The 25,660-nt window shown below is 43.0% G+C and overlaps 4 protein-coding genes across 5 annotated transcripts; 1 reads left to right on the forward strand and 3 right to left on the reverse strand.

Moving 5' to 3' along the window:
- The first annotated feature begins 1,758 nt into the window (after positions 1-1,758).
- On the forward strand, positions 1,759-6,932 carry napsa (napsin A aspartic peptidase). Its single transcript, XM_076751928.1, has 9 exons — positions 1,759-1,964; positions 2,344-2,497; positions 2,947-3,070; positions 3,510-3,628; positions 3,764-3,963; positions 4,073-4,195; positions 4,431-4,575; positions 4,667-4,765; positions 5,666-6,932. The coding sequence occupies exons 1-9, from the start codon at positions 1,825-1,827 to the stop codon at positions 5,825-5,827; spliced, it is 1,266 nt and encodes a 421-aa protein (XP_076608043.1). The 5' UTR covers positions 1,759-1,824; the 3' UTR covers positions 5,828-6,932.
- Positions 6,513-11,222, reverse strand: mief1 (mitochondrial elongation factor 1). Its single transcript, XM_076751927.1, has 4 exons — positions 11,076-11,222; positions 10,788-10,968; positions 10,012-10,283; positions 6,513-9,875 (listed from the first exon to the last, which is right to left on the reverse strand). The coding sequence occupies exons 1-4, from the start codon at positions 11,220-11,222 to the stop codon at positions 9,036-9,038; spliced, it is 1,440 nt and encodes a 479-aa protein (XP_076608042.1). The 3' UTR covers positions 6,513-9,035.
- Positions 11,223-11,687: 465 nt separating this feature from the next.
- On the reverse strand, positions 11,688-12,973 carry LOC143333711 (mitochondrial ribosome and complex I assembly factor AltMIEF1-like). 2 transcript variants are annotated; one of them, XM_076751930.1, is made up of 2 exons: positions 12,881-12,973; positions 11,688-11,937 (listed from the first exon to the last, which is right to left on the reverse strand). In XM_076751930.1, the coding sequence occupies exon 2, from the start codon at positions 11,898-11,900 to the stop codon at positions 11,688-11,690; it is 213 nt and encodes a 70-aa protein (XP_076608045.1). In that variant the 5' UTR covers positions 11,901-11,937; positions 12,881-12,973. The 2 variants fall into 2 exon arrangements, with proteins under 2 accessions (XP_076608045.1, XP_076608044.1); XM_076751929.1 differs by having other exon boundaries at positions 11,688-11,957; positions 12,881-12,942.
- A 1,285-nt stretch (positions 12,974-14,258) lies between these two features.
- On the reverse strand, positions 14,259-19,738 carry LOC143333884 (uncharacterized). Its single transcript, XM_076752257.1, has 2 exons — positions 19,617-19,738; positions 14,259-19,035 (listed from the first exon to the last, which is right to left on the reverse strand). Exon 2 carries the CDS (start codon positions 18,994-18,996, stop codon positions 15,130-15,132), a length of 3,867 nt encoding a protein of 1,288 aa, XP_076608372.1. The 5' UTR covers positions 18,997-19,035; positions 19,617-19,738; the 3' UTR covers positions 14,259-15,129.
- Between the last annotated feature and the right edge of the window lie 5,922 nt (positions 19,739-25,660).

Here is a 25,660-nt window from a genome sequence, read left to right on the forward strand (position 1 = left end):
TGATGATGATGGAAGGTGTGTGTATATGTGTGCATTTTTGTGTGTTTGTCAGTCTTTATGTTGGAGTGCGTGTGTTTTCTGTTTGGGTATTATATCTAAAACTCGTTCAACAGGCCGAGCGAGTGTGTTTTCTGCCGCTGCTGTCACGCTTTGTCTTCAGTCCATGTCAGATAGAGCAGCCTGTTGGATGACTCATCTTGAATTCGTTGTTTAGTATGGTTTGTATTTTAAATTCTTCTTTCATCATTCATGACCGCATGTCATGACTGAATGCCTCGGAAAGCAATTCCAGCCCATTACATATTTTGACTGATCTCAATGGAAGACTTTGACATTTTTGGAAATACACTTAATTGCTCTCTTAGAATTAAATGAGAAGATTGACACCACTCTCGTGTCTGCTCACTAAATATGAGGTTGGATTGCTCGCTTATCTTAGCATAAAAACTGAAAACAGGGGGATACAGGTAGTCTGGCTCTGTCCAAAGGTAACAAAATCCAACCATTTTTTTCAGATTATAGAAACAAGATATAACCTTTGGACAGAGCCAAGCTAGCTTTTCCCCCTGTTTCCATTCTTGATGCTAAGATAAGCTAATGGGCTGCCGACTGGAGCTTTACATTCACCATACAGACACGAGAGTGTAATCTTCTCATGTATCTCTCAGCAAGAAAGCAAATAAGTGCATTGTACAAAATGTACATCAAGAGCATTCGACTTGTCATGAGGAGTACAGCTCCACCTGTAAAAACAGAAGTACAATGTTGTCTGTGGCTCTGAAGCAACTCAGCTTTGTTGCAGGTTTGCCTTTATTTTGATGGTGCATGGGAGAGAGGAAACAGGAAATACGGGGAAAGAGAGGAGGTATGACATGCAGCAGTGCTCCTCTGACAGACTTGAACCACGGACGTTGTAATTACATGGCCACGGGCAGCCAGGACACCCCCTGGAGGAACTCTGAATATGTCTGAAAAATCAGCTGTGACACCATCAGAGTCATCCCAGCTTGGGAAAATGTACCAGCTGGAGCACTTGCAAGAGACAGATTCAATAAAGAATGGCCAACATTGAAATAGCACAGGAGGACATGTCCTGACCTTTAGTCTCCTAGTAAAGCATTTTTCACTCTCTCCTATGCACTCAAGTGATGTCACTTGAGTCAGCTTGGCATTGGAGACTAAAAAAATTTTAACAGAAACATGTTACAAAGCTCCCAGACGGGGATGGTCAAAAGAAAGATGCTGAGAAGTAGCATCATGGGAAATGTAGTGTTTTTGAGGCTTGACGCAGAAAAGTACTAAAAGTCTTGACCACTGGCCGAAATGTGTTGCAATCTTAAACCACTGGAATAGCCCTTTTGTGATTTGCAAGATTAGCTGGGGAGGCATTCTCAGTGATTTTGTTTTGCAAACGCAAGCAATTCTTTACAAAGTGCAAGATTTGATTAGACAAGCCAGCCAAAGGCATGCCAGCATCTGTGTGGTTAGTGAACTTCCTTATCTGTAAGCTTTAGCCTGCATTGTTGGGTCTATTGACTCTGCGGAACAGTATTCAATAACCTCATAAAAGAATGTTTTCGTTAAAACAGCTGCACGATGTGCCAGCTCGCGCCCAATCATTTATTTCAGTCACACCGCAACTCGTGACCGTTAACTCACCTAGTGCGCCGTTTATAATACCGGATGATGGTCAGCTCCTAACACCAATCACAACAGCCTACTGATTCGTCTCCTCCAATCACTGAGCCACATCACGGTGAAAACCGAGTGAATGCGGACATTCCCGAAGCGCTTTCACTTTAGATGTCTGCGTGAGTTAAGGTAATGGTCCTTGTTTGTGTGCCCGATAGTAGCCGAAACAACACAAAAGTGCGTTTTTTTTTCACCAGGACAGACATGACACGGCTGACGGTATTTTATATCATCGGGGCGCTGCTGATAACACAGAGCGCCGCCATCATCAGGTAAATACTGTTTATCATGATTGTTTTGGCAACTAGAGTGAGCTGCCATCACGTATCAGCATCTATCACTTCCTAGCAACAGACAGGAACATTTAGGCTTCACTGAATGCAGCTTGAATGTGTGTGTGTGTGTGCGTGTTAACTTCCTTATTCTCTGGTACAGTCATAATTAGTCACACGTGTGTTGAATTGATATGCGTCCAGTTAACGTGTGTTTTAAGTACTCTGCGGAAATACTGAAGTCAAAATGGTGTTCACACTTTGCACAGTTAATTCACATTTGCATGTAAAAAGTACATGCGCACTGTACCAGGAAGCAGCGTTTTTCGCACGCGCAAGGTTCTCTCTGTAACTTTAAATGAATGTGACGTCGTTTCAGAGTCCCCCTGCATAAAACCAGGAGCCTGCGCCGCCTGATGAGCGACAATGGGATGTCTCTGGAGGAGCTACGGGCTTTGGCGAGGAGCACCGGAGCACCTGACAGCTCCCCCTCCCCCAAACTGCCTGTAGAGAGGCTGACCAACTTCATGGATGTATGTGTCCCCGCTGTGTGCTTTTAATTAGTAGGTAGAAAGACAGTTCAGTCATTGTCGTGTCCCCCTGAGTTTGATGGTGACACAGTGAGTGGGCCTTATTGGAAGGAGTCAGCCTCTTATCACTCAAAATGTCACATCACGTCTCCAGTTAGTCCAAGAGTCTGTAGCTACACACGACGCCGTGGAAGTTCAATATTTGAACAGTATTGCCAGTGAAGAAAAAAGAACAAATAAGTTAGACTTAGTTCACCCACCTTATCATGGCTTTACTTTAAAAAAAAAAAACACTTTAAATAACTTGGAAATAAGGTTGATGACTTTATAGAGTTGGGTGGACAGCTGTCCTTGTCAAAGCTCCTGTCAGCCTTGCTCACAGATCAGTTACACCTGCACCTTCCTGTGTAGATATCAGTGTTTACCGTTCACTTTTTTTTTTGTCTCCTCAGGCTCAGTACTACGGGGTGATCAGTATTGGCACCCCTCCACAGGAGTTCACCGTGCTGTTTGACACTGGCTCCTCCAACCTCTGGGTCCCCTCCATTCACTGCTCCTTCCTCGATCTGGCCTGTTGTGAGTTTGCTTTCTTGGGGACATGACCCACTCGGCATCCTCTGTACTTTATGTGTATCTGGCAGCTACTTCCTGTAAGACATTCCCTGTGACCCTGGTGACTAAAAGCTCACACTTCTCCTTGTTATTCATGTAGAGTTTGGTATGCATGCAGACGTCTGCTTTATTTTTGGCCTGTTTGAACTTCCTCAGTGGCATTTTTCCATGAACTGTTTCATAATGCCGCTGGAATGGATGATTGAACTGTAAACTAAATCAGCATTATTGCAGTTAGGAGGAAATTGAAAGTAGAGCAGAAGTTCAAAAGTTACACATCCTGTTTTAAAAGGACATCTGTGGTCATTTTGCATCTGTGGTCATTTTGTGTGTCTCTGTGGTAGTTTGAAGTCTCTGTGCGCTCTGCACACTGTTGCTTTGATCGGCTGTCCTCTGTCATTAGGGCTCCATCATCGCTACAACTCGAAGAAGTCGAGCACATACGTCCAGAATGGCACGCAGTTTTCCATCCAATATGGCAGAGGCAGCTTATCGGGCTTCATCAGTGGGGACACTGTCTCTGTGAGTTTGAGACACACATGCTCACACACCCCCTTTAGTTTAACTGCATTCCTCAATTCTGGCGGTCATGCTGTCCCTATCATTTCAAGAGAAGACTTGTGTTATCTGTACGTATTGACGTCTCTCTCTTTGCAGGTTGCAGGTCTGTCTGTCCCTGGACAGCAGTTCGGTGAAGCAGTCAAGCAGCCTGGCATAACATTTGCAGTGGCACGGTTTGATGGGGTCTTGGGCATGGCCTACCCCTTTATATCAGTGGCTAATGTCGTCCCGGTGTTTGACACAGCCATGGCCGCCAAGCTGCTGCCCCAGAATATTTTCTCTTTCTACATAAGCAGGTTGGTTTCTGACTGAAGAATCCTGGAAGAGCACGCGCTTAACTTTACTTAACCAGCACTCTGAAAACTTTGAAATGATTTGGCAAAATTTTGTCTGCCCCCTCCTTAGAGACCCAAAAGCAGAGGTAGGAGGAGAGCTGACACTGGGTGGGACAGACCCCCAGTACTACACCGGAGACCTGCACTATGTCAATGTCACACGAAAAGCCTACTGGCAGATCAAGGTGGACGGGTGAGAAGGAGCCTTTTGTGGCGTCATTGTTACAGGGAACTGTGAACTGGAGTGGCAAAGTCGGGTTTGAAGCACTTTCTGTTCTCTGTTCGTCATGAGCACAGTTCTCACTTTTTGAATGAGAGGTTTCTTTGTCTTAAAAGCTGCTGTATAACTGCTGCTGTATGGAAATAACCTGCTGTCTCTTGTCTTTCTGCTCCGCCCCCACCCACCCACCCCCCATCTGCCTCCACAGAGTTGAAGTTGGCAATCAGCTGAGTCTTTGCAAAGCCGGTTGTCAAGCTATTGTTGACACTGGAACATCCCTGCTTGTAGGACCGGTGGAGGAAATCAGGGCGCTGCAAAAAGCCATCGGAGCTCTGCCCCTGATAATGGGAGAGGTAGAGCTGTCACATGTAAAGGTTGATGAGTCATAGAACAACAAGGCTCATGAGGTTCGTCATGCTCTTCTCTCCTCTGCCACCTTTCTAGTACTTGATTGACTGTAAGAGGATCCCATCTCTGCCTGTCATCTCCTTCAACATTGGAGGGAAGATGTTTAACCTGACTGGAGAGGATTATGTCATGAAGGTATGAACTTCTGCACTCATGACAGATGGATGACATTCACTTTCATGCTGTCACTGGCAGTTATTTAAACCAATTTGAAAAGGAATCCTTCAAGGATAATAAACGTGCATGTTTACATGTGAGTCTCCTTGAAAGATAATAGACAGAATATAATGCCATCCAATACAGTAGCCCTGCAATAAATCACTCCTTTGTGCAGCCAAAGCCTGTTGTAGCTTATTCCTCTGTGCTGCAGAGCTTCATTGTCATCCTTAAACAATTAAAAACACATCAGCGAGTCACACCGTTGCACCGTGTGGCATGTCGGTGCACACGGCCGCTGGAGTGGAGTCAGTTCCACAGACATATTTAAATATGCATTGAAGCACTTGAATAAGATATTATAGGATATATTTCTGGTCATTTTGAGGCCTGGGGTTAGTGCATTGGCCTGCATTAGATTGTACAGGTGAATGTATGAAACTTATAGATACAAAGACACTGATATTGAGAAACAGGCGGACTTCTTTTTTTAGTTGTATCTTAATAGAAATCTCCGTCTGTATGTACATTGAAAATGTATTAATCGGTGTAATTGTTCCTATTCCTCATACTGAAGCAATGCCTTAACGCTATTCTGATGTTTGAGATTTGGGACAACATCCTTTCTCTGTGCATATTAATTCTGAAGTTCAGCCGACGCTAATGGAAGTCTTCAGTAGTTTAATTAGGGTCATTTTAGAGCAATGTTCCTTGAACACAGAGAGAACTGTGGATTATGTCTCCTGTCTCTTCATCAAGAGGGGATCCCCTCAATGCCTGTCTGAACAGGAAGAACAATGAATGTTGACCAATAACTTGTTCAGTGTACATTATGTGCATGTGAGTACTGTCTAAGACAAACTTTCTGCTTTGGTGCAGGAGTCTCAGATGGGTGTATCAATCTGTCTGTCGGGCTTCATGGCCATGGATATCCCGCCTCCTGCAGGGCCCCTGTGGATCCTGGGAGATGTATTCATTGGGAAGTACTACACTGTGTTTGACAGGGATGCTGATCGTGTGGGGTTCGCTCCTGCCAAATAGTCCACTGAGCACTGTTTCCATGAAAGAAGTCTCACTTCTCATTTTCAGCGGTAGTTTAAAGATGACGCCAAGCAAAGCTAAATTTCATCATCAGTGTTGCGTTACCTGATTTGCAAACATCCAAAGCATTTCATTCTGCTCTTGTTTTATTCTGTGTCACTGAAAAGCCTGGCCTGCCAAATTAATATCTCACATCTGCTTAGAATAACGAGGTCTACGTGAGAAGCCGATTCGCAATGAGCATTCATTTACAGCCATTTCCACACATTCAGTAAGGCGTGCGGATGTTTGCTGCCACTGAACAAAGGGACTGCTTCACTGGGTTTCCTGCACTTGTCTGTGATGCTGCTTTTTGAGTTCGAGATGAAGATTCAATCAGAACTATGCATTTGTTCTTTAATTTTTGTACCTAAGATGCTTTGAGGGAACAAATGCACCTCAAATGTTTGGATATAATTTTTTTTTTATTGCTATCAAGTGAACCACATTTCCAGTTTCTGAGGATAAGGTAGATAATAGAGTTGGAGCTGCTCTTGTACACTGAAGGCATCTCAGGATGTTTCTTTTAACATGCCTATGTCTGTTTTATGACCAAATGTCACTAAATAAAGGTAGAAATGTAAATCAAGTCTCTCAAACTGCGCTTCCTTCGGGGAAAGACAAACACACAGATAAACCCAGAGAATGTCATTTATAACATTTAATGAAGTATACAAAGTGCTGCACTGCTCAACTCCAGAGCTGAACTTAAAAAAAAGAAAAAAAGCAGGGAAAAAATACACAGCATGCAACACAGCACATGGCCAGTATGCTCTCCACAAGGTAGAGGTAGAGGTCTACTTTGGGTTTTGTTTTCTTTTTAAATAACATTACAAATGTGGCACAGTGACTCCCCTCCCTTCAACACAGTAGTAATTTGTAGCATAAACCAGGTCTGCAAAGGAAGATGCTTAAAATGCTTAAAAATCCCTACTGTGGATGCGTTTGAGTACGTCCAGAGCAAAGCACTTCATGAAGCACAATAAGTGGTACTTTACATGTTGAACTCAATGCAAATAAACGTCTCTTTTTGGTTACAAATGTACAATAAATACAAAAATATTCACCTGTTTCTCCATCATTATCTGGATAATTAACTGAATGCACAACAGAACTATAAACATACTGTACACTATACAAACAGTGGGCTGGGGTTTGAGGGGACACTTGCTTCATATCACTGCATTTTTTTTTTCTTTCTAAGGCTAAAAGTGAGAACATAAAGCAACCATGTGATTATTTTGGAAATGTTTTGGGTTGTCATTTAGAGAGACACACTAACTCCACTTGGAAGTCTGGCAGCTACTGTTTTAGTGACTCCACCTGCGATGTAACGATGAACTGACTAGCTGCGCAGAGTAGCAGGCCGATCTAACATCAGAGTAGCTGATTGGCTAGCAAAGCTGCTTTTATATAACAGATGATCTGTGAGTTGATCCCTCTCAATCAGATCATGATCTAAAAAGGATTAGCACCTGTAATCTATTAATATACATGTAGACCTGACAGGCGGAGGCAGCCCGCTAGGAGTGACCTATCACTTCAGGTCATGTGTTATTGGTGCCATACACTTCATTTACAGGGCCGGAACAATAACATGGCCTAGTATACTGCACTAATCCATGTCTGGCTACCTGCTCTAAACAGACTGGGCCAGAGCAGGACCTACAAGTTAATCAGGGTTTACTGTGGACTTAAAGTGTACACACAAATACAGGGCTACAGAGGTAACAGGCTCTATGCTCTAACTGCAATCAGACCAGGAGCTGATGTTAATACTGAGACTAATTCAACGAATAACAATTGCACAAAAACCTTCTCTTGCAGGTTAGTACCCTGTTTACAGCAGCATTTTGTTGGTAGTGGACTTCTCAAACTGCAAACGGACAGTGGCTGAAACACTGAAGTATGCAGCCAGAGCTGCGCCTTGCTACAAAGATCCAGATTGAGATCAATCAGGTACGTGCAGCCCATATTAGAAACAGTGCATATTGATGGTAAAGGTCGAGAGGAAAGAGGGTCCGGAGTTTAAATTAAAGCAAAAACCAGTAGACAAAAGCACTTTCAGATGGTCCACTGAGACACTTCCATCGGTGCAAATCTACAACAGAACACTTAACCTTTTGACCCCTGATGGAGGTCATAAAAGATAAAAATGAATCAATAAAGCATATCAGACCTGTGTGTGCACCAAAGCAACAAATGTGAGAGTAGCAAAGTAGCCTCCTTTTCATGAAAACAAAGAGCAGCTCTGTATTAGACAGACAGTCACATGGAAACATTTTCTGGTCACGCCAAAATAACTGGATGATTAAAAACGGCGGTGCTGTATTGTTCATACTTCCATAAACGGTATCATATTCCATTTGTCGACATATATTCAACTCTATATTGGATCCACAGTTGAAGGGTGTGAATTAGAAATATTAGAAACAGACATCCACAGATAACTCAAGTGTATATTCTCAAGTTCGAGTTCTAGATTAGGTAGATAACATGCAGGCTGCAGACATTCCAACCTAATGTATGTTTTCACAGATCCCTGGGAACATGTAAAGTTTACATGTCGAATGCAGCCACTGTATTAATGAAGTTTTCTTACAATAACCTGATTTCAATCTGCACTCAATCAAAACACTGGCAGTATTTCATACACGTGATAACAAAAGGAGCGTGGAAAGACGGCTAAGCTCTTCTTTGACTGAAGAATGTTGAGTCTTCCAGGCTGATCAACGATTTATTAGCTTTTGGGTTGGCATACACACAACAAACATTACATTCTGTCCCCTCACACAGTGGCACGGACCCATTTCAAAACATTTTCCTGCGTCGGCCATGTCTGTCTTCCTTACACTAATAGCATGTCTACTCTTACCTTCATTAATACAATGGCTTTAGTGAGAGCCATGAATTCTAATGGGTCTGCACTTTCATGAGACTAAAATAGTATTTGCATGATTACACATAAACAGCCTTCATGTCAAGACTCATACAGATCTCAGCACTAAGAAACTGCTACCGGCGTTTAAGACTGACAAGACCATGTGTTTCAGGACAGAGGATGATTCCATGCAGTTGTTTTTTCCAGGGTAATGGCTTGAGGTCACTGTTGCCCTCAACTCAGTGGACATTTTGATGCCACTTTGCTGTATCGTGATATACCACATCATCAGGGATGAGGCGGCTGTTCCACAGCAGTTCTCAGCAGCCCCTCAGGATCTGAGAGGGCGCAGTAGAGTGTATACCCCAGCTCGTCCACCTCGTGGTCAGTCAGCTCACAGAATAAGTTAACTTTAGGGCTGAGGGCGCATGGCAACCTCCCTGCCTCTAGGTGTCCCACTAGCGTGCGTAGCAGCTGAAGGAAGCGGTCAGCCAGCGCTTCCTGGGTCCAGTCACCTTCTTTTTCGCACAGCAACAAGATGGCATTGGTAAGCTGGCTGGCGTTGAGCCTGTTAAGGGCAGGGTTGAGCTTGCACATGGCTTTCGCCACTTTCAGGCAGGCGCAACGGCAGCCTCCGTCCTCCTGGTCCAGGGCCCTGAGTCGTGCTGTCTCAGCCACACGGAAGCTCTGCCGCCACAGGTTTTCATGGCGCTCTGCTGCAAGGCGATGGGGTTTGGCGATCAGTGAGGTTCCATCCTCCATCACAAGTAATGGTAGGAAGTCCACGTACAGCTTCCGGTTTGTCTCGTACTGCACCTCCAGGGTCAGTGTTTCTGAGGGAACCACAGGACGGATGATATAGTCGAGGACACTCCCTATAGCTGGCCAGTTGATGGAGCCAGCCACAAGCTTGTCAAAGACTTCCAGGACTGATTTAGGTGAGAGGTAACCTCCGACCATGCAGCGGTCCCAGTAGCTGCTGTTCCGTGGGAAATACTCCAAATTCTCCCTGCGCACAAGCCAGAAACCTGGGACGTTCATGATGGTGTCCTCCCCAGGAATGGATGACCACAGGTTCTTCTCCAAGATGAGAGGCACCATGAGCTGGGCGTGGTCTGCTGTCACCACCTAGAAGACAGAAGAAGGAGTTAAAATTCTACAAGAGCTGCCAAATGCTACACTGTTTGATTTTATATACACCTAATATAACTAATACATGTTTGGCATAAATTTTGTGGAGAGTGAACATAGGACCAACTCTTACCTGCAGGTCATCATACAGACTGCCACTCAGGTACATCTCTCTGAGCGGCATATCAGGCAATTTGGCATGAAGAAACACTCTGAGCTCTGCACAGATGTCCAGCGCCGCCCTCCGAGCCATAGCCTGCTCCTCAGTAGGGATGTTCACATTATACTGATAGAACTCCCACAGATGTTCCTGCAGGGACAGACGCATTCGGGCCCGTAGCAGGTCTGACTGAGTAGCACCACTTCCTCCCACAGCGGATCGACCCAGAGCCCTCCGCAAACAGTCTGAGGAGATTAGAAGCAACTGAAAGTTAAAATATGTATTTGGGTAAAATGCTGTTGCATAGATGCAGGAGAATTTGTGATCTTCCCTCTTCCACCATTTCAGATAATGACTTCTGAATGGGAGGCAGCAGGTACAGTTGGAAAAGATGGCATAGGTATGGGTGTGTTATTAAAACAACAACAAAAAAACTTAATCTAAAGATACTAAATGAAGGGGCTTCTAGAGCATATGAGAAATTATAACATTAAAATTCAACTACATCAAATCAAACCAATATAAAACAGCTGGCTGACTAACTACAGCACTACAGATAGCCAACACCCACTGTAAAGGAAGAGCAAGATTCCTCCAAATAGGCTGACTGTCAACAGACAAAAACGCAGCTGACCAAAAGTCTAAATTGCAAAATTGGCTTGTCATTATTGCATAAAATAACACAAAAATATCTGAAATGATGGCGGACAAATGCAACTAAACTTTTAAAGGCTGCTTCGTTTCCTCACCTGGTTCAAAAGCATGTGAGGAAGTGGGCAGAGACTGCAGTGACCTGCTAACTGTGGACTTCATGTCGTGATTCAGGACCCGCGGTGATGAACCCATCCAGGCAGGTTCCTCCCAGCTTCTCTTTCCCGTCTGCTCCATCTTGGTGGGGCTGGTGGGAGCACTTATGGCACGGTCATACATCTGCACAACAAAGAATTGTGTGCACATTGTTTAGCAAGAGCATCACACATAAGAGTGGAGGGGTACGGAGAAAATGAGACGTTAGAGAGAAATCAATTCTCACTTACTCTTTTGACAGCTAGTGTCGCAATGCCGAGCATGGCTGCTCCTCCCACTCCCAACACAAGCTTGGCATTGGAAAGCATGAAGTCAATGGCTGTGCCAATCCCATTGTCATCTTTCTTGCCCTTACGGTCTCCATTCACTCCAGCCATCCTGCCACTGAAAACAGAGCACATAAAAAGAGATTAACACAGACAGAGACTGACAAGTAGAGGACAGGGACAGTAAAAGGTTTTGTTTGTTCTGCTGCTTAGCTCAGAGGCTGCAGTATCCATGATGTCTGTGTTCACAACACATGTTGCGTAACCACATTCTCAAGCATAACAATATCACACAGACAACACCCCTACAACACCCCTAAATTAGCAATGATTAAGTACTGTACCTACAGAAAGAAAATCAACTAGTAATCACACTCAACACAGTCTTAGTCAGGATCTGTGTTAATTGCCTTACCCTGAAAAACTAAATAGTCCACCATCCCCGACAAGAGTGTCTCTGAGATAAACCTTTTCACTGCTGCTGTACAGAGTATTTTATCATTTGTAAACCCACCTGGGAGATACACCTCCAGATGACCTTTAACCCACCTCCAGATGACCCGTGCACCCTTCCCCCTACATAAGCCCACCCAATCGGCTGCTGAGGAAGAACTGGCCTCTCTTCAGCGCGTCCTCCTTATCTTCAGGAACTGTCAGTGCTTGACAGCGGCGAAACTCACGAGCCACAGCACGACGATAGTAATTACGGTCGGTGTACTGAAGGTGACGCCCTGCACGGAGCAGCGCCCGGTACAGCTCCAGCACGGCACTGCGAGACCAGCCGCCCATTAGGGACCACACATGGAGAGGGGGGACACCCTGGCACCTGGGAAAAGGAAAGCAGATCTGTTATAAAAAGGGAGTGATGTTAGCAAATCTTTTTTGTTTAGTTTTGTTTGATGAAATGAGCAAACAGGGTGACGCAGCACCCACAGTTGGTGATATGGGCCAAAATGTAATCCTGTTATCATGCTGGATCCATGGGCATTGACAGATGTCAGTGGAGGGAGGTGGAAGAATGAAGATATGTAGAGTCACAGTCAGAGAGTATGGGTCGAAAGTGAACAAGAGTTTGTTGCTGTACATATTAATTAATCTACACAGGTTATGCAGTGCACTTCAAGACCATGCAAGAGAAGCCAGGGAACGCTACCTGCCTTTCACTTCAGGCTACTGATAACTCTGCTTTGTATTATAAAGAGTAATATTCAAGGAGGCAAAGAGCTAGTTATGCCTCAGTTCAGCAATGCTAGAAAATATTTTGTTCGGCCTATCTCTGCTATGGACACAGTAGATTATATTTGCATTCTTCTTTCTCGGTTTATATTCTGTCTGTTGTACAGAACAAATGGTTCACACTCAAAAACATTACAACCTCTCGGGTGCAATGTCAGCTCGTTGAGACTGTAGCGTCAGCTAACGTTAGCAACCATGCATACATGAGCATTAAAGATAGCAAAACATCGTGACTCATTGATTCCCTGTTTTCCAACGACTGCTAGAGGAACATTTCCTCCACCGACTGTAAAATACTAGCAATAAAACACATCGAGGTTCATATGTCTTTAGAAAATGGCTGGCTCAACGGAAAGTCACACTTCTCTTGACTAGCTTGTTAGCTTAACACGCTAACTAGCTGTTAGGCTAGTAGAGCGCTGACCTGACCTTTAGCAAGCGTTACTGACAACGCGCACGAGTAAAAAAGCTCGGAGGACATATTGGAAGCAAAAACATAAGCTCACACAGACAAGAAACACAAGCCAACCTACGTTTCAGAAATAAGAGTCAAGGGTTTGTCTCCACACAGCTGCACAGATCTGCTCAAGCTGGGGGTCAGATACGACGGTGGCAACCGGAAACTAATAGCCTCAAATACTACTTCCGGGTTATTATCGTTTCGATAAAACATTTGTAAATGATCACTAATTTAAATTTTCTACACATTTTACAATAATAATTATCTACTTGCCAAATCCGATTGATTTTACATGATGCATCCAGGAATTATGCTATTATGCCATTTTTCTATTTCGACCATACAAGAGACAAACGTTGTGGTATTATTGTGCACACCACAATCATCACATAAGTCAGTACATTCATTTAAAGCCACCCCCCACCCCCCGTGTGTGTGTGTGTGTATAATAATCCTTTATCTTCTTGTATATTATTACGTACATGTGTACAAAGTTTGAGATTTCTTCTACTCACTATAAAGTCCATTCTCACTGTTTGCGCACTGAAGGCATCAGGTTGATTATAAGTTAAATACTGGAATAGGATTGGCTTCCAAACTAATTGTGATGTCACAAATCATGCTCATAGGCCCGTCTCTTTAACACTGGATTTTTAATGAGCACAGAGAAACTTTCCATTTTGAGCAGATGAATATTAAAAACAGTCTTCTCGTATCAAACTCTGCATATACATCAGTCTGCTCAATGAAGCTCAAGCATTCAACTGCAGGAACTCAAATAAAAAAAACGTATTGTTAAGTGGAGCAGAACTTTCACATGGAGAATTTCTTAAGAAGTGTCAGTTTGTCTGGAATAATTCATTGAGATGAAGGAAAACCTCACGTGGAAACTCTGACAGCAAGAGTCATGTTGGACATTACCAAGTAGCTCTCAGAGTTGAATCTCAAGCTCCAGCCAGCTTCTCAGCTCTCTGCTTTCAAGTGTGAAGTCATTTGAAGTGAAGTTTAAGCTGTGGCAAGTGTAACAGGAAAGTGGAAACACTAATTTTTGTCCTGAGAATATTCCCATTCTGGGGAGACATGAACTGAAGTTTGAATCTATGTTCAGGACAACCTTTCTCTTTGAGTAGTTCTTTTCAAAACTGACTCTTGCAAAGACTTGGATCTGCTCAAGACTGTCTGACCCAAAACTGGAAAACCAGCCGAAAAGCAGCATCAACATCAGATGCTCCGCCAAAGAGAAGTGGATCCAATCATTGCAGAGGTTAGTCAGATATATGTGTTAATTAATTTCGTAATTGTTGAAGCTAACAGCTAAAACATGATTTCTGGGAAATATTAAGTTACTCTCTAAATAGTTTTATATATATATATATACACACACACACTCACACACACACACACACACACACACACACAAGGGACAGTGATAAATATCACCAATGTCATACTTTGCTATCATTCATTATATAAAATTAAAATGCTCCACTTAAACACACATTCTAGCTTTGTAATATTTCTTCCTTATTTCTTCCTTTGCCCTTGAACCAGTGCTGATGCTGCCATAATCAGACACTCCTGGGAGCAGGTTCCATTGACCTTGTCAGTAATTCATCCAGATGTTACCTGTAATCTGTTAAAAAAAAGTAAGTAATACATCATTTAAAAAGAGCAACGATACATGATCCATATTGCTTTCACAAAATCCTTTAAATTCAAAAACAACATGACAGACATAAGGCAAAACATTATACTCAGGAACAGTGGAAGGAATTTGCTTACATAGATGATTATACAACATGTCCAAGAACATTAACAAATGAGTTCCTTTATGTTGTTCGTAAAAAATTGAAACAACTTTTTGACACAATTTAGACCACTTAACCAATTATTTTGTCAACACTATTAATAAGTCTTCAAGAAATGAAGATACTGAAACAATTCAAGTTGTACAGTATGAGTGTATTGTCACATTGCAGTTATATTGATGCTGTAGTTGTAACACTAAGAAAAGAAACCAAGTCTAAGTGATAACATTTAAAAACAAGTAATGACTCACTTCATGTAACCTTAGTTTTAACTTAATCAACATTCATTTCATGTTCTCTTTTCTGTGATGTTTGTACTCTGGTGCTAAAACACACATTTTTCAGGAATATTTTACATGGAAAGACACAAGGAACCTGAAGGAAAATTTGTTTTAAGCCGTGAACACAGAAGGAAAGATAATTGGTGAAGATGAAAGACCGAAAATCCTCCTTCTTGGCCCCTTCTTTAAGTACATCACATTTAAGGGCCTGAAAACTTGTGTAGAACTTGTGATCAGGGCATGTACTTCATTCCCTTCATCCTAGGAATGATATGTATATCTCTGATGTCATCATGCTGAAGCAGCCAACACAAGTAGCGCTCCGTCCCCATGCCCCACCCGCTGGTGAGGAGTGGTTTCACTTGCCGCATGTTAATGTACCATTTGTAGGACTGCTCTGGCACTGTGTGGTGCCTGAGGGCGTCCTGCACCATTTCAGGGGTGGAATGACGTTCACCAAGACCCACAGTCTCACCCAGTCCCAGGAGAAGGTCAGCGGCTTTGGCTTTGCTCTGCCCAGTGCCCTCCACATATGCTTGGTAGAAGGGAACTCCCAGATGGTCCATCTCTGTCAGCCAAACAGCACCACCATATTTCTCTATCAAGACCCGTTCCCCTTTACGTGTCAGTTTTCTGCCAAACTGGGGCTGGCCATCCTGGACCCACTCTACGCAGTCGGCAGAGGGCATCATGGGAATGGCCTGGTCGAGAGGGACTCTTGGGAGTGGGGTTTTTCCATCCAGCTTACTCAGCATGGCTGTGACATGTGTAAGGGTTCCGGCAGTGCTGAGGATTAAATCAGAGTGTTTCTTCAGCATAGACTTGGTAAGATGTGCCACGTATCCCTCTGCTATGGACATGGCATTGTCCATGTCACCCAACAGCTCACACTCCACGTGGTAGAACTGGTTCAAGTGTGTGGCATCAGGATCTTCCCCTCTAAAGCTGGGAGATATGTAATATGTCCCAGGCAGGTTCTCCTGGAAGCGAAGAAAGTACTCAAGTACAAATTGCATTGAATCAGCCAGGTAGATGTCCTGGCCCAGCAGGTTCACAGAAACTGGTTCTGAGTCGGATCCCAGGCCCATTGGGGAGGAGATGGTGTCTGTGGTGAGAGGAGTCAGAGCATAGGAGTACTGACAGGAACTGTGAAAGTATTCCACTGTGCTGTGGAAAAGAGTGTTTTGAATCTGGAACATGTTGCGATACCACTGGCTCTTGATGGCAAGTGTGGAGTGAGACTGAGGGTCTTCCCATGAATGAGGAGGCCTGCAATGAGTGATTTTGGAATGGATTTTTTTCAGGGCCTCAGGGTCAGCAGCGGGGCCATCCAGTGATGACACATATCCAGGATAGGTTTGGAAGTATTCTGGTTGCTGCTCTGCAGGATTAGAGCCATCTGGTGAAGGTAACAGAGGGATCAACTTGGCATGAGCATAGTCAATCTCAAAACCCTCAAAGATCAGCGCAATACCTTGAGCTCTCATCCCCTCTTCCAGTAGTTGGGCAACTTTGTAAGTGGCTAAGATAAGTGCTTTGTAGTCAGCATCGTCTAGTTTGAAGATGTCACTGGACAGTGGTTTGCGTGGCACCACAACAGTTAGCCCAGGAGAGTTTGGGCATGGTGTCAGGAAGGCAACATGGTCACTGTCCTCCCACACTCTCCATTGTTTCTGCTCTCCACGTACAATACGACTGAACAGGTTATCATCAGAAGCATCTCCAAAAAAGTCAAAGCAAGAGGGTGCATTTGGTGTTGGCAGTCTGGTTCTAATCTTGGCTTGAACCTGGGCTAGTGTTTCATCATCCCAGCGTGGGCCGCTTTTTGAGGTGCAGTAGCCAGGATCATAAGTGTGGAATTCTTCTTCATTGGCAAGATGAGGCTGCCACGTTGCCTCTAAGCCATGAAGCGGGAGGAGTCTGATTTGTGCTGACTGTCCGGAGGTTGGATTGAAAACTAAGGCACAGCGCTGCACTCCCAATTGCTCACATAGCAAGCTTGACACAGCCCTTGCTCCTTGTAGCATAGCTACAAAATCAGGTGTAGCCAAGTGAAAGATGCTCCTTACTCCACTAAGAGTTTTTCTAGTCAGAATGGTTGACCCAGGCATCCAGGGGTTGGGATCAAGATAGGCAGCCAGCTCATCTGTTTCCCAGATCACACTAGAGAAGCTCATTTGGGGCCTCAGGACCTCTACTCGTGAAATTCCATTGACCATTGAGGCCACAAACATAACCCCAGCATTTGATTCAATGATGGCATCACCTTTGGCATCCACAGCAATGATCCCTGCACAGATCCCATTCAGAGTTTCAGCCATCACTTCTCTGCATGCCTGCTTAAGGTTATAGCCTTTGTGATGGTAGAGACTGGCTATTTTCTGTGCAACTGTGTGCCTCAGAAATACATCTCCATCTCCAGAGCAGGTAATAGCTACCTTGTCATCAGCATATATTCCTGCCCCTACTACTGCTGTATCCCCAACTCGCCCTTTCAGCTTTCCCACTAAACCACCTGTGGAGGATGCAGCAGCCAACTCATGCCAGCGATCCAAGGCCACAGCTCCAACTGTCTGAGGATGGTTGTTTTTTGAGGTATTTCCACTGCTGAGCTTTGCAGTCAACTCTCTGTGACGTATATCAGTGTAGAAATACTCAGGCCCAACAGGCTTCTCAGTCTCCTCCAAACCTTGCAGAAACTCCTCAGCCCCATCTCCCACAATGAGTGAATGTGAGCTTTTCTCCATGACACATCTGGCTGCTTTTATTGGGTTCTTCACACTTTGCACGCATGCAACAGATCCTGATCTCTTGGCATTGCCATCTGCAATGGTTGCTTCCATTTCATTTTTGCCATCCTTGTTGAATACTGAGCCTTTACCTGCATTGAACAGGAAGCAGTCCTCCAGAGCTTCCACTGACCTCTGAACTGCATCCAGACTCCTGCCACCTTGTTGAAGCACTTGGGATCCAAGGCTTAAGGCTGTCTGGAGAGCAAACTCAACAACCCCAATCACCTCTGTGTTCAGCATCATCTCCTCTCCAGCACCACCATGGATCACCAGACTGTAGTCTGGGCTCATGCCAGAGTCAGCCACAGATTTGCCAGTTTCTGGGCACTTTGGGCAGGGATTTTTCTCTCCATTCATTTTCTGACTTTGACCCAGTTTCAATAAACACTCCAGGGCTCCCATTTGGTGTGCAATGGCATATCTAACAGCTAGAAGCATCACTAACTTCAGGTTTTTCTTCAGACTTTCTTGAAGCTCCTGCAGTGCCAGAGCAAAGCTCCCTTTCCCGTTAAGCACAATGCGAACCTTGTCTCTCCCTCCAAGGTAGGTCACAGCAAGTTGATCATTGGCATAAACATTGCCTACTCCACACTCCACACCCTCCATCATATCTGCACCTGTAAGGTATACAGACGGACATCCAAAGGGGTTCAGGAACTTCTTCAGTGGGTTGTCAGATGGCAATGATTGACGCAGGGCAGCTAGGTGAGGACCAACTCCTTGACCACTTTTGGTGTTTCTGATTAGGCTTTTATGCTCCAGAAATGCAACATGGAACAAGTGTAGAAGGTCAGTAGTGTATTGGATTGTGTCATCCACGCGAATGCATGATGCCAAGGCACCCACCAACTTACGAGACTGCATGGTGAGTGAGTAAGTAGGATCACATCGGCCATGCTTGTAGTGACGCATATGGGTAGGTGTGACAAGCATGTGATGGGCAGCAGATTCCCCAAGAGTCTGCCTCAGGGAAAGCTGCAAAGAGAAGTTGATCCAAGCATCATACAGGCCTCTGTGCCCTCTTAGAGTAGAAAACACATCAGGATAGGTGAGCACATCAAAAGTCAGAAGTGGGTGTGCTGCTTTTAAGTCAGGGCTTGGTTTAGGGATATGTACACCATGCAAGGAGAACATTAGAGAAGTTGGGCAAACAGAATTAACATTGCCATTGCTGAATGTTAAACATCCATTCACATTTTCTGAGTGAGCATGGGTGAGGTTTAGGTCAGCAGTTTCTGAGAGATTGTACACAAGCTCAGTCACAAGCCCAGCCACCATCCCATCCACAGCACTGTGTTCAAACACCATCCCAGCTGTGCTGTCCTTGAACACCACCAGGTTCACCACCTATTCAAAAAAAAAAAAGAAAAGAAAAAAAGAAAGAGGGGTTTGTTTTTTTCAGTCCCCTGGAAATAAGTGAACCTCATGACCTTTGGCCAAATTTTGTGCACATCAAAATCATTCAAAATCATCATCTTAAAAGCTTTGCTTGCTAATGTATACTTTTTAGAGTGGATGCCATAAGTTGCATGTATGCTGACTTGTCTTTTGATGAGCCAATGCTGAAACGGTATTGTATTCAAGATGTAATTGATAGTGTTAATCTAAAAAACTGAGCTTTGCTCTTACAGTGTAACTGAATTACTTTACATAACATATCATTCATGTAACATAATACTTGAGTCCTTGTTCAGATCATATGATACTGTATGTTTACCTGATTTTAACTAAAAAGTAGCTGTAATTGCAAAGTGAAACAGAACAATTTTGTGAAACACTCATAGCATTATTTCATCATTCATAAAAAAAAAATCTCTTTCTATTTTGGCAGCAATGCAGTTTACAATCACTGCATTTTTTAAAAAATGTCAGCAGTATGACAGAGTTTATTTAAAATTTAAAATCCTTATCCAGATTTTGTGTATTACCTTGTCATAGTATCTCAGACGTGGACCGTCTACTCTTCCTAGCCTCACTTCATTGAGGGTATCAGCCACTTCAGAGGGTGCGTTGCACTCCTCCAGACAGAGTGTCAGTATGGCACTCTCCATCAGCCCCAGTGATGCCGCTATGTCCCCTCCTTGCCCCAGGATCTCTTCCCTGGTGGCAGCCCAGGCTTTGCGCTCCAGAGCTGAAAGGTTGCAAATGGCAGAGGGATCACGCTGTTTTCCTGCCTGAGGTTGATCCATCACATGTGCCAGCTGGTTGTAGATGTCATTGAATGATCGTGCAGAAAGGGGCCCATCAATGCTGGGACGCCACAGTATGTCAACAGGGAACACTCCTGCAGCACAGGTGATGATGGCATGGAGGCTATCTGGATAGAGCTGGAAATTAAATGACAAAGCTACAGATCAGAAATTGCTCAGATCATTTAAAGAGTAATTTAACATCAGGCTAAAAAGATTTATTTTGTTGCCCTGATTGAAAGCTTCACGCCTATTTACTCAAGTGTCTTGACAGACTGAAAATTGAAGACCTCAAACTTTTCATTTTGCTTTGATAAATCTTACCAGTTGTGTCCTGCCAGCAATTTTACCTTGATCTCATCTTGACTCCTGCCAGGAATCCGGCTGGCAGCAAATATCTCAGACTGCTGTGTGCGCTCCATCGGCACATTGCCTTCCAGTAACGAGGGCTCACTGTGGAGCTTTGCTGCGGCCCAGAGAAGAGCGGCTGCCCTCCACAGCTGGGTACATCTCTTTGCTTTAGACGGAAGAAGAACAACAGGGAGGGCTGTCGAGGTGGGCAGGGGGTCAGCACAAGACAGCAGACTTCTCTTGAACTGCTCTGTTACCCAATTCTCTTGGCCTGCAGCAATGGTTGCTAATTTTTGGTGGGCCTCTTGAAGAAGACCCCTCTGCTGTTCCATTGAACTTTTGAACTCAGGGTAAAGGTCAGGACTCAAAGTGAGCTGCAGGACGCGGCTCACTTCTTGCAAGGTAACATCTAACTCTGGAACAGGGAAGTTGAGCAGAGCCATCCTGTTTATATGGAGAACGCTTAATAGAGAAGGAGAAAAAGAGACAAAGAATCAATGGTGATACCAAGTACTTTGTTTATGGTTCTTTAGTGGGTTAAACTGTGCATTGTAGATGCAACAGCATATATACATGTATTGCACACATGTACTGCAACTGACAACACTTCGCTGATTTTACATGTAATCTCAACACGCAAATATATGGGTGGGTGGGTGGGTGTAATAACTGTAGTGATCCATTAACTTTCCATCCAGTGCCATCATTGGGTCATATCTGTTATTTTTTATCAGTACTTTGCACTATGATGAAATACCTGCAAACTGAAGGATTCCCCACAAGCCTCAGCTGTGCTTTGCGTTTACTGCTAATTAACAAATGTTAGTATGCTAACATGCTAACTAAGATGGTGAAAGTGGTAAATATGACCTGCGTAACATCAGCATTTTAGTCATTGTGCACATGTTAGCATGTGGTTGTCAGCATTTCATTCATGCATGCTACCTCACAGACTACACCTCTGGGCTTGGACAGACACACACACATACACACATGCACACACACACACCAATACAGTAATATATGAGCAATATATCAAACATGTGCCCTCTCTCATTGACCTTTCCTGACGGCTACATATCCTTCACATGATGTCCAGCCATTCTCACATTGCTGGAACTAATAAATGAATTATCTGATTTAAGATAAATGTACTGCTGAGTCTGACATAGGTCTCTTTGTGTGTCAATCTGAGATCGAGACAATGCCCCCTGGACTCAGTGGTTTATCAGACCCTGGTAATGACAGATAACTGAGTCCATCTGCTCACACGTGAAAGATGTTACTCCCTTTCACCACTCTTCCACACAAAACTACAGCCTGACATGCTTTATTGCTGGTTGTCAAGGAAATGCTTCCCTCACTGTGTGACTGTTGGAAAATTAGATTTCTCCTAATCTGTCTCATCAGTTCAAGTCATCTACACAATGCTGGCTGTTTGTATCCTGTCTGAGGATGGATTCAGGTTGTGCAAGAATACTGGTCTTGTGACTCCAATAGCTCAATTACTGAATACAAGCAGTACAACCAGTACCACAATTACTATGTATATATTACATTATACATATTTTTCAGTGTAACACACACAGTCATACAGTCTTTAATCATTCAATTTGATCGTTTTCTCTTGATTGAAATTCTCTTACTTTAAAGAATCAGCTCACCCAAATTACATAAACGTATCTTCACATTTAACATTTCTGTTCTGAGATATTCACCTCTGATATTTCTGTCAATGCCCGAAAAAAATCAAGGTGCAATTAATGGATAAGTCACAGAAATGGCTGTCAACAGTTCACATTTTACAAAATGTTCTGCCAGAACAAATGCTCTATGAAAACTATGAGGTCAGTGATTAACATCAGTTTGCAGGAAATTGTTTCTGGAAAGACACCATAAAGACACCGTTAAAAATATCATTATGCAGTATTAATACATTTTATTTAATTTATCCAAACAAATGCATTTTGTATCAGCAATACCAATTTATTCTTTGTGTTCATGATTTGTCCTCATTTTAAAACTATTCTCAAGACAAGAAATCACAATACCACCCAAATAACCAGCATCAAAGTGACAGACGCCAACTTTTTTCATTTTGTTATTCAGTTTTAACATAAGGTAATTATTGTTTTTTTAACTTCTTACAACTACTGTATGAAAACAAGTCTTGTGACTGAAATCCCCTTGAGCACCAATACACAAACTTTACATATGAGCACATCATTATAAATCCATCATTTCTATTATACATTATTTCAAAAACAAACACAAATAAAAACAGCTTACCTCAATATAGAAATTCTCTGAGAGCTGGCCAGTTGGTAGGATGGCAGAGCAGTCAGTGGGAGGAAAACTTGGTTGGACTACAAACACAAGAGTTTGTCTATAATATAGAAGCAGTGACTCCAATTAAGCAATTTAGTCTCTCTCCCAGTCTCTCCGTCTGTCTCTCTCTCCCTCTTCTCCTCCCTGTCTCAGCCAGTCTCTTGCCACGTGTTTCATCTGCCTTTGCATGTCTGTCTAACTTCACTCACTTTGTTCTCATTTACATCCTTTTGGATTTGCATTTTCAGGAGATGAAAGTTTTAATGTTCACAAATATCAAACCTCTTGTTCAGGACAGCAGCTGTGATCTACAATATGACACAGACTGACTAACTATGATTCTGTCACATCCTGATGTTTCAGGCAGCATTTAGACATCATTCACTGTCTTACAATGTTGGTGAATACTCCTCTATGTAGGCAGTGGCCAAGTAAACAACGCCATTTCACCAGAATATAACAGTCCTAACAGTGAAAGACCAATCCTCTTTGGGATACATGCAGGTCAGAAGGTATGCCTGGCATCAGTGCTTCAATCTACAGGTATTATAGTGGACTCAGTGGTTTCCCAGTTTTATCTACCAGAGGCCAGCACCCACAAAGAAATGAAACGTCATGAAAAGTCTTGTGTTCAGTCAAATTCACTTAATCAAATACCCCAGTGTACAGGCAGAATAAAGTAATGTGTGCTGCAGAATGTCCACAGCTAATGATACCTACTTGCTTACTGCAGATGTTTTATTTTATGTAAAATGTTGTTGCAGTTTTTACGCACATGGAGTGGCAGACGACATACTCAGATCATTTTTTTTTAAGTTCAAGTGGCAGTTCCACAATGTAGAAATACTTTCTTAGTCCTCCATTCATTTTACTAAGATAAACGTACAGAAGTATTAGCATCAAAATATACTTAAAGTAAAATTTCCCTTTATGCAGAATGACCCATTTCAGAATAATTTTATAGAACTATGATCTAAATACTCCAAATTTTTAATATTGAATTACAGTTATTGATGCAGTAATGTGCACATCACTGAAGCTAATTTGAGATACTGCCTGGTAGATTAAGCTATAGTAATGCATTATGATTTATTTGTTGATTATATTTTGTGTCAATAATCTAACAAGTAACTTAAGCTGTTAAATAAATGTAGTGGGGAAAAAAGCACTATGCTGCCCTCTGTAATGTAGTGACTGGAAGTATAAAGCAAAAGAAAATGGAATTACTCAAAAAAAGTACAAGTACCTCAAAAATGTATTTCTTGGTTGGTTACTTTCCATCACTGTGCCCACACCACATGGTGGCACTAAAGAGGGGCACACGCGTCACCAGGAGGAATTACCTTCAGATCCCTCACCACACAGAGATCCAGGAGGCGAGTCACATGGGGGCCAAGCAGAGTGAGAGTGGACAGGAATAACAGACTTCTACTGTCCACCTCCTCATTTCCCCAAAATCCCATGATCACAAAGAAAAGGATGACCCCAGAGCCAGGCCAATGTCCCTTACATGGCATCCACTGGCCTCCTTCTCACCTATACCATCATGGTCAAACTCTTGGGCCATTTATATCAGCAACTGTCTATCATTGTATATACAGTATTAGGTATTGTTATGCCCCAACCCGGTCTGAGGTTTTCTGGGTGACCTCTACATTTTAAACTCTTACAAACAGGAAATGAATCAGGCTCGGTGGTAACAAAATACAGGTATATTTAGTGGCCATGAAGCATTTTACAGGATTTTTTTTAATAACTGAAAGACTCAACATTAAACCTTTACCCCTATGAGTCAATTTGGGAGTGCAGAAAAATTGCTGAAAGTGTGAAAAAAAAATCAAACTGTTAAGTCCTACTTACAGAGAAGTGTGGGAGTAAACTTTCAAAATCTGCCCTGCCCTAGAGATCACATTATTAATCAAGTCAGGATTAGCCAATCAGTTACAAGTAACCTATGTCTGCACTATTGTTCATCCGGTTAAAAAAAGAAAAATACGTTGGCCTCCGAAGCGTCTATGACTGCATTTTTCCTCACATTTTAATTTGGCACATATAAAGTTGTGAATTGTATATATGTGAAATCTTCAGCAGCGAGAACCACAAACAACCTTTGACCATACAATCAGATATGCCCTTATAGACGGTTGACTAAAATAGAACCCAAAAGAAAGTTCCAAGCCCACTAAGAAAAATGCAGATAAGAAGATGTATAGACACAAAAGGAAAGCCAGGTTTATTCTCGTTTTTGCACCATTGTGCAATACAACAAATTCACAGATGCATCTAGCAGCGACATGTTCCTCATATTTATGGCCTTATTATGTTTAAAGGGTATACTGTAGATATACCACGGCAACATATACCTGTCATTAAGATAACACAGACCAAACGTTCTAAAGATGATTCACAATGTGGAGCTGGAACAAAAAGTTAGAGGAAGGTTCCTTTTTGACTCATTCACTATCAGCTCTCTTCATTTCTAAGAACAACGTGCACAAGACTTGGCAGGATGAAAAAACCTGCTGACTGGCACGTTCCAACAGACCAGTTCCAGAGGAAGCACAGTCACAAAGTTGGAGCAAATAAAATAATAATGGTATGATTTACATGGGCCACATAGTTATCCGGCGATTAATTCTGCCGTAATGGTGTAGAAGGGATCAACAATAATACTGCCTATTGTGCATACTTTCTTATTAGTCTACTTTCATCAAGCTTAACCTAAATTCATCATTAATTCTTAGAGGGCTGCTGTGACAGGCAAGGCTCCCTCCTCAAGAATGTGACTATTGTTTTCATTCATTTCGTTCAGTTTCATTTTTTCCTGACTTATTACTTTGTGTCCTTAATGAGAAAAGCATACCAGCTCCAGAAAAAAGTCGCAGGCCAGTGTGCCACGGATTCAATTCCTGACATCCAACTCACTGCACAGATACTTACAAACTGGTTTGTAACACAAATACTAAGTTTGTCACACAAGCATGGAGCAGATCAAGACAGACACAGTGGTAAAAGAACAGGAAAGGGGGGGAAAAAAAAAAAAAATTAAATACAAAAATCACAGCTGCCTCCAAATGAAGCCATAAGTAACAGGCTCTGGTTCA

The sequence above is a fragment of the Chaetodon auriga genome, chromosome 16 (genome assembly GCF_051107435.1).
Source record: "Chaetodon auriga isolate fChaAug3 chromosome 16, fChaAug3.hap1, whole genome shotgun sequence".
Classification (NCBI taxonomy): domain Eukaryota; kingdom Metazoa; phylum Chordata; class Actinopteri; order Chaetodontiformes; family Chaetodontidae; genus Chaetodon; species Chaetodon auriga.